General features: G+C 45.7%; 1 protein-coding gene across 2 annotated transcripts in view; it reads left to right on the top strand.

Moving 5' to 3' along the window:
• Window positions 1-12,721, top strand: part of ZZEF1 (zinc finger ZZ-type and EF-hand domain containing 1) — a 1,404,152-nt gene that overhangs the window by 842,295 nt on the left and 549,136 nt on the right. For both annotated transcript variants that reach the window (XM_069226690.1, XM_069226689.1), the window contains exon 40: window positions 11,956-12,233. In XM_069226690.1, coding sequence (XP_069082791.1) covers window positions 11,956-12,233 — 278 coding nt within the window. The remainder of the gene's footprint in view (window positions 1-11,955; window positions 12,234-12,721) is intronic.

Below are 12,721 nucleotides of genomic sequence, written 5' to 3'. Positions count from 1 at the left end.
TAGAAACAAGCATTTGCAATGCAACGGGTCTCGCGTTTGCTCATGTTAGAGCTGATCGCGTTGTAAACTCCTAACACGACTTTTCATCTATCGGCTAAAGTGCTTTTATGTACGTAACCCGAAAAAGTGAAATTAACTGTGTAAAGCGCTCGACTTCTGCCACGCGAAATCGCGCTAAGAAAATAGAGAAAAAGTAGTCCACGATCCGACAGAAAACAGCGAGCTTTGCATGTTTTCTGTACTTGGTCGCTGCGCTCGAGGAGGGCTAACCACCGGAAAAGGCATGACGTGTGCATGCCTTCCACTAATGAAAGCAAGCAGATTTTACTAGGTAAGTCCACGAACCAATCAAACACACTGACGTGACGTGAACAGGGCTCCGAGCCCTTTTCTAATAACTAAAGTGTCTTGCTACGATACGCATACGCATTCGTGAGCACATGCAACGCGGACTCGACCCTAAAAATGAAGGACACAGACATGGCCAAAGCCATGGGCGCGCGCTCTATTCTTCCCAGTATAGGGAAACATTTAGGAAGCCACAGTTTAGGGGAGGGTTTAGACAGCAATCCTCGAGCCATCCACCTCCCAAACAAAACCCACCTACCAGTCACAATACCAGAGAGGGGGGTTTCGTGGGTCATTCAGGGGACAATACCCAAGAGCAGGAGAAAATTTCAGCCTGCCAAGCAGACCCCCAGTAACAAGCAGTGACTTCAATGTCACACTTCCCCAACACACATCACCAGTGGGGGGAAGATTATCAAAATACCTCAAACATTGGTCAGACATATCCACGGACACATGGGTTCTATCAATTATCCAACACAGTTACTGCATAGAGTTCACACATTTCCCTCCAGATGTTCCCCCAAGGACGCACAAACTGTCAGCACATCATCTAGACCTACTACAAATAGAGGTGCAAGCACTATTAACAAAACAAGCCATAGAACTAGTACCACACCATCAAAAAGGAACAGGGATTTACTCCCTATATTTCCTTATCCCCAAAAAAGACAAAACACTAAGACCAATTTTAGATCTCAGGACGTTAAACCTCTACATCAAATCAGATCATTTCCACATGGTCACACTACAAGATGTAGTTTCCTTGCTAAAACAAGAAGAATACATGGCAGCACTGGATTTAAAGGGTGCGTATTTCCACATACCCATCCATCCATCTCACAGGAAATACCTCAGGTTCGTCATACAGGGCAAACATTACCAATTCAAAGTATTACCCTTCGGGATATCAACAGCGCCCAGAGTATTTACAAAATGCCTCGCTGTAGTAGCAGCTCATATAAGGAGACATCACATGCACGTATTCCCATATCTAGACGATTGGCTAATAACAGCCAACACTCAACACCGGTGTCAAAGTCACACGCAATATGTAATAGATACTCTACATAAACTAGGGTTTTCCATAAATTACCAAAAATCTCACTTGCAACCATCCCAAATACAACAATACTTGGGAGCCACACTCGACACGCAAAGAGCAATTGCCACTCCAAGCCCACAAATAGTTCAATCGTTTCAAAATATAGTGTCAAGCATACAAACAAACCAACAGTACACAGTCAGGTTTGTAATGAAACTACTAGGCATGATGTCCTCATGCATCGCTATTGTCCCAAACGCACGGCTACACATGCGGCCCTTACAACAGTGCCTAGCAAAACAATGGACGCAGGCACAGGGTCAGCTTCAAGATCTAGTGTTGATAGACCACCAAACACACTGTGAATATAAACAAAGGGCAGCCATTTCAAGACCCAGTGCCTCACGCCATTATTACAACAGACGCTTCCATGATTAGATGGGGAGCACGCCTCAACAATCACAATATACAAGGTCAATGGGACAATCAACTTCACATAAATCACTTACAACTACTAGCGGTCTCCCTAGCACTAAAAGCTTTTCAACCCCTTCTAGTCCACAAACACATTCTTGTCAAAACAGACAATATGACAACAATGTACTATCTAAACAAACAGGGGGGAACACACTCGTCACAACTATGCCTCTTAGCACAAGAAAATCTGGCATTGGGCAATTCACAATAACATTCGCCTGATAGCGCAATATATACCAGGCATTCACAATCCGTTAGCCAACAATCTCAGTCGAGGTCACCAGCAAACTCACGAGTGGGAAATACATCCCCAGATTCTACAAGATAACTTCTACCGCTGGGGTACACCAGACATAGATCTGTTTGCAACAAAACAAAATGCAAAAATGCCAGAACTTCGCATCCAGGTACCCGCACCCCCAGTCCAAGGGCAACGCTTTATGGATCAGTTGGTCAGGGATATTTGCTTACGCTTTTCCCCCTCTCCCACTCATTCCTTTCCTAGTCAACAAACTAAGTCAAAACAAACTCAAACTAATACTCATAGCACCAACGTGGGCTCGCCAACCGTGGTACACCACACTGTTGGACTTCTCAGTAGTACCTCACATCAAACTCCCAAACAGACCGGATCTGTTAACACAACACAAACAACAGATCAGACACCCCAATCCAGCATCGCTCAACCTAGTAATCTGGCTCCTGAAGTCTTAGAATTTGGCTATCTAAACCTTTCAAATGAATGTATGGAAGTCATTAAACAGGCAGGAAAACCGACAACAAGGCATTGTTATGCTAAGAAATGCAAAAGGTTTGTTTTCTACTGCCAAGCAAACCAGATCACACCGTTAGGTGCCTCCATACAAAACATTGTGAGTTACTTACTGCACCTACAAAAAGCAAATCTCGCTTTTTCTTCCATCAAAATTCATCTCACTGCAATCTCTGTTTACCTGCAGATTAAATATACAAAGTCACTTTTTAGAATCCCAGTAAATGAAGCCTTTATGGAAGGACTAACTAAAAAGGATCATACCTCCAAGAACCCCACCAGTACCCTTGTGGAATCTTAATACTGTACTTACACGACTCATGGGTCCACCGTTTGAACCCATGCATTCTTGCCAAATTCAATTCTTAACTTGGAAGGTAGCTTTTCTAATAGCCATCACTTCACTACGAAGAGTTAGCGAAATACAGGCGTTTACTATCGAAGAACCCTTTATACAGATACACAAACATAAAGTGGTTCTCCGTACAAATCAAACATTTTTACCATACGTAATCTCACCGTTTCATCTAAACCAAACAGTAGAGCTCCCAGTCTTCTTCCCACAACCAGACTCGGTAGCAGAAAGAGCACTGCATACATTAGACATAAAGAGAGCGTTAATGTATTACATAGACAGAACAAAATCATTTTGTAAAACTAAGCAATTGTTCGTTGCTTTCCAAAAACCCCATGCTGGTAACCCTATATCCAAACAGGGCATAGCCAGATGGATAGTCAAATGCATTCAGACCTGTTACCTCAAAGCTAAAAGAGACTTACCCATTACACTAAAGGCACACTCCACTAGAAAGAAAGGAGCAACAATGGCCTTTCTAGGTAATATACCAATGACAGAGATTTGTAAGGCATCCACTTGGTCTACACCTCATACCTTTACCAAACATTACTGTGTAGATGTGTTAGCAACACAACAAGCCACAGTAGGACAGACTGTACTAAGAACATTATTTGCAAACAACTTCAACTCTTACAGGCTACCGCTTTCAGGAGGATTACTGCTTTGTAGTCTATGCACAGCATGTGTATCTGCAGCTACACATGCCATCGAACGGAAAATGTCACTTACCCAGTGTAGATCTGTTCGTGGCATGTTGCGCTGCAGATTCACATGCGCCCTCCCACCTCATATATCTATATATTATTATTTTTTAAAACAGCTGCATGGTTTCCTAATAATGGCCCCCAGGGAAACCATACAGCTGTTAAAAAAAAATATTGCCCCCATAGGGTGTTGCTCTGCTCAGGAGCGACCCCCTGTCAATTTCGTTTTGTTTTTGTATTTTATTCATTTTTTAAATTCATTTTTGACACTCGCAATCATGGGTTAAACCTTCCTTTAAAAAAAAAAAAAAAAAGGAAATTGCCCCCAGGGGTGGGGGGGGGGGGAATCCAGCCTGTTGTCTGAGGGAGCATACAACCCCCCTCCCCCCCCACACAATTGTACTCCCTGGTGTCTAGTGGGGGTTGCCCGGCCTTCGATCTGTGATCAAAGGCCAGGAAACCCGTTCTGGAAGGCCTCATTTCAAAGGGGAGGATCTCCACTTTCAAACGAGGCCTTCCCGAATGTTTGGGCCTGTTTTACCCACAGGAGCAGGAATTGGCTGCAAGGCCGCTTCCTGCTCTGGTGGGAAAAACAGATAGTTTGCGGCGTGCTGACGTCACGAAGGGGCAGGTGGGGGCACGGGAGGAGACACGGAAGATCTTCTGTGTCTCCCGCGGATTTTTTAAATAAAATAAATCCTCCGGTGTGACACATTGGAGGATTTTTTAACCCCCTTCCTGGTGTTGGTCACTGATCATGACCCGCACCAGAGAGGTAGTGCAGGCGTCGCCCAGTGGCCAACGCCTGCACTGAAGACGTTTAGGAACATCTAAACACTCTTTCTGAAGATATAGACTTGTAGGACTTCTTGTTAGGTCCTAGAAAGCCACGCTCTAAAAGATTCATCTATGCCATATATAATGACATATGGAAGTTTTCTCAAACAGAAGCTGCTGCGCGTTTAAGGCAGATAGACAAAGAAAATTTAGAAAAGACTTTAGCTGTTGTCGACAACGGCATGGACACTGTCGAACAGGATTTATTCCTTTAATCTTATAGTGTCATCTGCGATTGACATCATTCAAAATGACATGTCCCTTTTATGCCATGGACAACCGCGTTCCATCATGCAGTTAGGTTGGACACTACAGATTCTGAAAAACGGCCACGTTCCATGGAAGTATATTAACATTAGTGACTTGTTTGCTGCTTTTAATTTAGCCAAGGAACAACAGACAGTGGCTTAAAGGGAAGCGAGTTTCACCATGCTTTACATAGAAAAATAAGAGAAGTTTCCTTTCACAGTTGCAGAGAGTCCATTGACACTATGGCACCTAGATGGCATTATAAATCTGCCCATTTCCACTTTTCGTTTTTCAAAATGCCTGAAACATCTTGCCGCAGGCAGATACGAGTGGCTAGGTGATAGCTATATTAAAGAAGAGTGTGAGTTGCCCTTTGAATATAAGTGTCTGAACAGCGAAACAGAGGTCTTTCTTAGTGGAAGCGAATGTGAGAGTACTGTTAGTCATTCAATGATCTGTAAACAAGTGTCCCCTCATGGCCTTTGTAATGCAGGGGTTGCAAACTTCGCCTGTTTTCTGAAGAGTACTCCTGCCCCTTTGATTCAACCAGCATTTCATGCACCTTCAAATGGAAGTTATGTGGTGCTGAGCATCCAAAGCTGTTGCGGTATGCGACCTTTAATTGCCTACGCAATTTCAGTCTGTAAGGTCATAACGTGTTGCAGCCATGTTTTATTCCCCCCCCCACACAAGAAATAAGAGTAGCAAAAATGTGGCCTCACATTGATACTACGAATGTAAATTATGATGAGCTGAGCAGACTAAAGACGCTACTGTTTCAAAAACAAGTCGCGTTGACATCGGCTAGATAGCAAGATCATCAGCCGAGATACAATCCCTATTAAATACCAACTTCCCCAACCACTTTAGAGAGCTGGTATCCATAATTTTCAATGCTTCGGGCACTACGGGGATTGTCTATTTCTTTAAAGTCTGGATTTGTATCCATCTTCCTGACTGTCTTCGGAGTCATCCGTCAGCCGTCCATTCACTCTTTTCAGGTGTGTTTGGCGGCTTTCCTATAACTTTGGCATTAATAGTCGGAATACTACTGCTGTTGCTTCTGATTCGCAGTGGTTGTGCCTTTCCAGCTACGCAGAGTGATGGAGCTACTGCCACTAGCCCAGCTGTGCCATGAATGCATGGTTTAGTTCTTTAATGCTCCTTTGTTTGAAGAGTTGACTGGTCATTGTCACTCAGACCAGTTCTATAGGTGTGTGTAGCCAGTCTTTTGCTGTGTGTGGTGCCTCTTCGAACATTTGCCCACAGTGTGCCTTGCTGTTCTGCCAGTGCCTCCTGTAGACCAAGAACTGCTGATGTCCCCGATGAGGGTTCATTCAAGGTCCTTCCCCTTGAGACTAAGGCTGATTTGCGAGGCCATTTATGAGCCACCCATGGTGAATGATCTGGCTCTTTTCAGCACAATGGAGGGTGCCGCTCCTGCAGGAGGTCCTTCGCAAGTGACTGCCATGCACAGCTGCTCTGTGGATCCATCTGCCTATCCTGTGATCGATCTAACATCTGACGATGTGGCCTCTTTCCTGAGGGCCTTTCCATTTAATGGCTGCGAAGACGCTCTTCAAGATCATAACTAGTGTTTAATAGATTTGATGATTGACTTACCTCGCTAAATTCAAAGTTTGCATCTATTGCTTTTACTTTGGCCTGCTGTGCTTGTCTTGGTTGACATTGTGTCTTTTTGTATGGTTTAAGCTATTTGTTAGCATGTTTTTAAATAGGATTTTTAGAAACGTTTTACTGATTTTAGCTTGTTTTAGTCCAGAGCATTTTAGCTTGGATTCATTCGCCTAACAATAACGTAATCCTATGGCATTATACTTGTTCCGGCAATGTGGAGGGTGTAGTGAGTCCTTTTTGTTTTAATGGGAAGCAGGAGTTAGCTTAGCCTTCCGGCTTTCAGACTTGTGCTCCCGTCACCCAGTGACTTTTACCCTACTTAGCTTGCTCTGTTTTAGCGCATTTATTTAATTCCATCTTTCCAAGATGGCTGCATTGTTTTTTAGTTAAGACAATGTTTTATTTTCATGTTATCAGTGCCACTTTGGTACTTTTCCACTTTGTGCTTTTCGAGGGAATTGTTTATGTAATTTGCTCCCCAAGAATGTTTTGTTATCTATTGTTTGGGAACAGACCTACGTCAGAGGTCAGATGATCAGATCTGTCTAAATGCACCTTCCACAGACAGATAGTATGCTACATGTCGCCTTGATGCTGCCCAGTCTTAGTGTCCCCACGGAGTCTGATCTAGAGGCCTAATTCCTAGATAACGTGGGTTGGGGACGGTCTTCTCATGGATATGATACTGGCAGATTGGGTTAAACACACCTAGCTCTCTTTAGGTTAGGGGTTAGGTTCATCATGTTAGGGTATTGGAACATATTTCATATCTCATGTTATTTTATGTTATTGCAAGATGGTGGGGGGTCTTTGTATTAATGACTTGTGTTCACAATTCTGTTCCTTGCATCATTCATTATCCTAAATTTTGCAGCACAAGCAATTTATCATAGATTGCAGTGTTGTTGTTAAAACCTACAAAAAACTGCATCTCTTTCTTTGCCTTTGTTTGATTGAGACATGTTGTTCATGTGAGAAAGGGGGTAAGCTTTGTTTAACCACGACCTCCCTGAGATGTCGCACTCTTGCCTTAAATCACCTTTTACTGTCTTGAGATTTTGATGATGTACTGCCTTTGAGCCAGGAGGGTTGGGACGACAGTTGTGACTTGTTGTAGGACTAGCCTAGTCGCCTACAAACATAAGTACTGTCATCCTTAAACCAGCAGTCTTGCCTAGAGCAAGAATCAAACCTTATTCCCTTGAGTTGGGTTACTGTGAGGAGTGTTAGGGGTCTCCTGACCCTTTAGAATACCAGCTTGAAGATCCCATGGACTGGTGTATGGACCTGAGTGAAGCCAGTGGTCTGGACACTTCCAGTGAATGTGGCATTCTTTCTCCCCCTAGGAGATAGCGTCCTACTAATGGTGGTGCGAAGAGCGGCTGAGGTCCTGGGTCTCGAGCTGCCTTCACTGTCAGTCAGGTCTAACATCCTGACTGAGGTGCTTCAGCCTGGGGCTTCTTCTTCTGAACCCCTTTTGCCATTTAATGAAGCCCTCACTGATGTCCTGCTGGGGACTTGGTCCAAACCCAGCATAGGGGTTCCTGTAAACAGAACGATTGCCCGCTGCCATAGACCAGCTCCCAATGACCCAGTTTTCCTTACGCAATACCCAACCGCTGAGAGCTTGGTTACCCAAGCCTTCATGTCCCCAGGCGCATTCCCTTCCGCAGGGATCCAAGAGACTGGATCAGCTTGGGAAGAAGATTTTTTCTTCTTCCTGCCTGCCTGACATTGCGGTCAGTGAACACTGCATGCCTTTTGGGCCATTACACCCATACCTTATGGGACACGGTTGTGCAGGTGCCGCCATAGGTCCCAGAGGAGACCTGGGCCATTCTCTCTGAAGCTGTTGCTGATGGGAGGGATGCAGCTTAGTTCATGATACGATATGGGCTGGATACGACTGACTCATAGGTTGCGTCAACTTCGACCTTAAGGCTCCATGCTTGGTGGAGGACGTCTGGCTTTTCAGGGGATGTCCGATCCACTCTTATGGACATGCCCTTTGATGGCACCTGTTTTTTTGGAGACAAAGCAGACTCGGCGCTCAAGTGCCGGGCTATGGCCAGGTCCTTGGGCATCACAACTATCCCTCTTCCCCTCACCCCCCCTCCAGTTTGCTTTTCGCCCCTTTCGTAGCTATGGGAGGGGCATCCCACCACATCCGTTTCCCTCAAGCCATCGTGCCACGAATGCTGCCCGGCCTCTCCGTGGCTGGGTACGTGAAATGCAGCATCCTCATGGATCCATCACGTCAGACAGTTGGGTTTTGCAAATAGTCCGATGGGGCTACTCCCTCCCCTTCGAGACTACCCCTCCATCCATGCCACCATCCCATAATCGGACGATGGAGGATCATTTGGCACTTCTCCGCAAGGAGTTTACGGCACTCTTGTCCAGGGAAGCCATAGAGGGGGGTCCCTGTGACAGAACTAGGTTGTGGTTGTTATTCCTGCTACTTTCTGGTTTCCAAAAGGACATGGGCTTCCGCCCTATCCTAGGCCTCCGGTCACTCAATCTTTTCCTCAAGAAGGAGAGGTTCTGAATGCTCATGGTCTATCTTCCCTGGACCCAGAAGACTGGTAGCGTTGGACTAGCAGGACCCCTATTCCATATTCCCATACTGCCTGCCCACAAACGTTACTTGCAGTTCATTGTAGGCCATGACCATTTTCAGTCTGCTGTGCTCCACTTTGGCCTTGCCAGTTCCCCTCGGGTGTTCACCAAAGTGATGGCAGTGGTCTCAGCTCATTTGTGCAGGTCTGGGCTTTTAGTCTTCCCCTACCTCGACAACTGGCTGTTGAAGGCGGACTTGCCTCTGGCTTTCGAGTCACCTCCAGGTTTCCAGCAGACCTCCTGCATTCACTGGGGTTCACTATAAATGTGTCGAAGTGACACCTGACTCCATCTCAGACTCGCCCCTTCATTGGAGCTGTTCTGGACACAGTTCAGTTTCAGGGCTATCCTCCCAAGTGGCTAGTCCAGGATACTCAGGCTATGATACCAGTGTTTCAGCCTCTGTCATGGATTTCAGTGAGAATGACTCTGAGGTTTCTGGGACTCATGTCCTCATGCATCCTGCTGGTGAAATATGCCAGATGGCTTATGAGTTCTCGGCAGTGGGACCTGAAGCTCCAGTGGGTGCAGCATCAGCTGAATCTCTCCGACATGGTCCAGATCTCTGAGGGAACTGCACAAGATCTGCATTGGTGGCTCTTGGACTGCAATTGGTCAGTGGCAATCTCCCTCCCTTCCCCAACCAGATCTGACAGTAGTGACAGATGTGTCACTCCTGGGATGGGGCAACCACATGGGAGCGACGGAGATCAGAGGTGCCCGGTCTCTGGGGGAGTCCGGGCTCCACATCAGTCTTTTGGAGCTCGGGGCGATCAGGCTGGCATTGAAAGCATTCCTTCCCTCCCTCAAAGGGAAAGTAGTGCCGGTGTTCACTGACAACACTGCCACCATGTGTTACTGCAACAAGGAGGGTGGGGTCGAGGACCCTTTGTCAGGAGGCTCTGCGCCTCCGGACATGGCTGGGACATCAGGGCATTTCCCTGGTGGTTCATCACCTGGCGGGCTTTCTGAACGCTAGAGCGGAGGAACTCAGCCAACAATGCCTGGTCGATCACAAATGTTGTCTCCTTCTGGAGGTCGTGCAGGTTCTCTTTCAGCAGTGGGGAGAGCCATGGTTAGATCTGTTCGCCTCCGGAGAGAACGAGCAATGTCAGTGGTGACTATTTTCGTCTCGATTGGAGCTCAGGCCTCTTATACACCTTTCCTCCCATACCACTTCTGCCCAAAGTTCTCAAGAAGATCAAGAACGACCGGGTCCAAGTAATCATTGTGGCTCCCGACTGTGCAGGAAGAGTTCGATCCTCCAATCAGACTGCCCCTTCGGGAGGATCTTTATCTTGGCAGCCAAGCGTCCCTCCGCCAAAATGATATACACCTGTTGATGGAACAAATTTGTGACATGGTACACAGACATGTCTGTTGACCCCCTTTCTGCCCCTTTCTCTGAGGTCTTGGTTATACTTTCTTTGGCCCAGAAGGGTTCTGCTTTGGGCACCCTCAAAGGTTAGTTGTCTGCTCTCTCTACTTTTCTGAGATTACCTGACCAACCCTCTTTGTATTAATCTCATACTACTAGTAGATTCCTGAAGAGTCTTACCTATATGTTTCCTCCTTCACCATTCATAGTGCCCCAGTGTAATTTGAATCTGGTTCTTACTTTCCTAATGTGCGCTCCCTTTGCGCTGGTTCATAACTGTCCACTCAGGGTTTTGACATTAAAACAGCCTTCTTTGTGGCCATCACTTCTGCCCGCAGGGTGAAAGAGCTGCAGGCACGGTCATCTAAGCCACCCTACCTTTCCATCTATCCTGACAAGGTGGTGCTTTGCACCAGGGCTTCCTTTTTGCCAAAAGTGGGCATGCCTTTTCATGTAGGCCAGTCCATCACCTGGACTACTTTTTACGCCCCCTTACATCCTTCTAAGGAAGAGGAGAGACTCCACCGCTTGGACCCAAAAAGAGCATTGGCGTTCTACTTTGAACGTACCAAAGTGTTCCGGGTGGACAATCAACTCTTTGTTGGTTATGTAGGTGTGAAGAAAGGTCAGACAGTGCAGAAGAGAACCATCTTCAGATGGGTTGTTCCCTGCATATAAATGTGCTACGCATGGGTTAAAAAACAACCCCAAGAGTGTGCGCTCACTCTACCAGAGCAACAGCTGCAACCACTGCATTTGCATGTGGAGCTCCAGTCCTGGACATCTGTTAGGCAGGGACGTGGGCATCACTGCACACGATCACCAAACACTGCTGCTTGGACAGTCAGGTCCGCAGGGACGGGTACTTGCCCATTCAGTCCTGAAGGACTTCCTAGTATGATCTTAGTTCGCAGACCCTCCTCCGAGGATGGTATTGCTGCAGTATCTATCCCAAGGTAAAGAATCTGCAACTAGAAGGTTCAGATAAACAAGTTACTTACCTTCGGTAACGCCTTCTCTGGTAGGGACATATTCTAATTGCAGATTCCTTACCGATCCACCCATTCTCCCCTCTCTGCGAACTAATTTGTTGGAACAGGGACTTCCCCTTCAGGGCCCTAGTTCTGATGCACCAGTGGGCAGTGTTCTTCTTGGTTTCGTGCTTCTGGCGTGGAAAGTCTTGAAAAGAATCTGATGTCAGCACGCCGGGGTGGTGCCTATATAGATCCGGCGCCAACGATGGACACGGAGCCGACCAACACCACCTAACTGCAGCAGGTGTACTGCTCGAGAAAAAATCTTCGGATCCAGACTGATGCCTGGGGGAAATTGTAGGGTAAGGAATCTGCAACTATAATATGTCTCTACCAGATAATGCATTACCGAAAGAAAGTAACTTGTTCTACATGCATGCATCATAAAAAATGTCTTGTTCTGGTGTTGGGATGTGTTTTTCGTAGTGCTAAATTAATATATTTGAAGTGTGTTTGAATACACATTTATGTGCTATTCCTTCTGTTTGTTTTGCAGAACTCCACATTTTCCTTAAATACCTTGGAACAGGTTATCCCACTAATGTTCCAGGTTGTAATTTCTAATGCTGGACACTTGAATGAAACATATCATTTAACTTTGGGCCTTCTGGGGCAGCTGATCTTAAGACTTTCCCCTGCAGAGGTTGATGCTGCTGTAGCCAAAGTTCTGTCTGTCAAACATAGCTTCTTAGCCACAGGTGATGGATCTACGGTACCACATGGTTGGAAGACTACACAGCTTCTGTTCAATTTGGGAGCAGTCTGTCTGGACAGGTACTATGTGCTGTCTTGGGTCTAGCAATTCATCTCTCTTTCAAGCTGCACTGAAAGTTGACCATAGCCTTCCACATAACATTTTCTTCCTACTAACATACATACTATCATATTTCAAATAATGCATGTTTAAATTGTCTTAGTGCCTTCAATAGTCTATTTAATAGAAATGACACATATTCCACATGCTTTCTGTTCTCAGATTTGTTAATCTTTGCCCGAGTTACTTCGATACTGTAGTGCAGTTTTGAAATCAAATTCATCCCTAATGTTGTGCCTTGTATGTTTAACACTTCTGCATTTGCTTCCACATAACTGGTGTAATTTTTCTCGTAAATAATTCATTTTAACTGTATAAGTTCACATTTTATGCATTCTAAACCTGATTTAACATGCTGCTCTATGAATATAGCCCTGAGATTATATTTTTAGTCTGAAGTGTTTAGAGGAAGGAAGCAAAAGCCAATCATGTCTGCAAGCAATGGATT

The sequence above is a fragment of the Pleurodeles waltl genome, chromosome 3_2 (genome assembly GCF_031143425.1).
Source record: "Pleurodeles waltl isolate 20211129_DDA chromosome 3_2, aPleWal1.hap1.20221129, whole genome shotgun sequence".
Taxonomy (NCBI): Eukaryota; Metazoa; Chordata; class Amphibia; order Caudata; family Salamandridae; genus Pleurodeles; species Pleurodeles waltl.
This window is presented reverse-complemented; position numbering and strand designations above follow the sequence as displayed.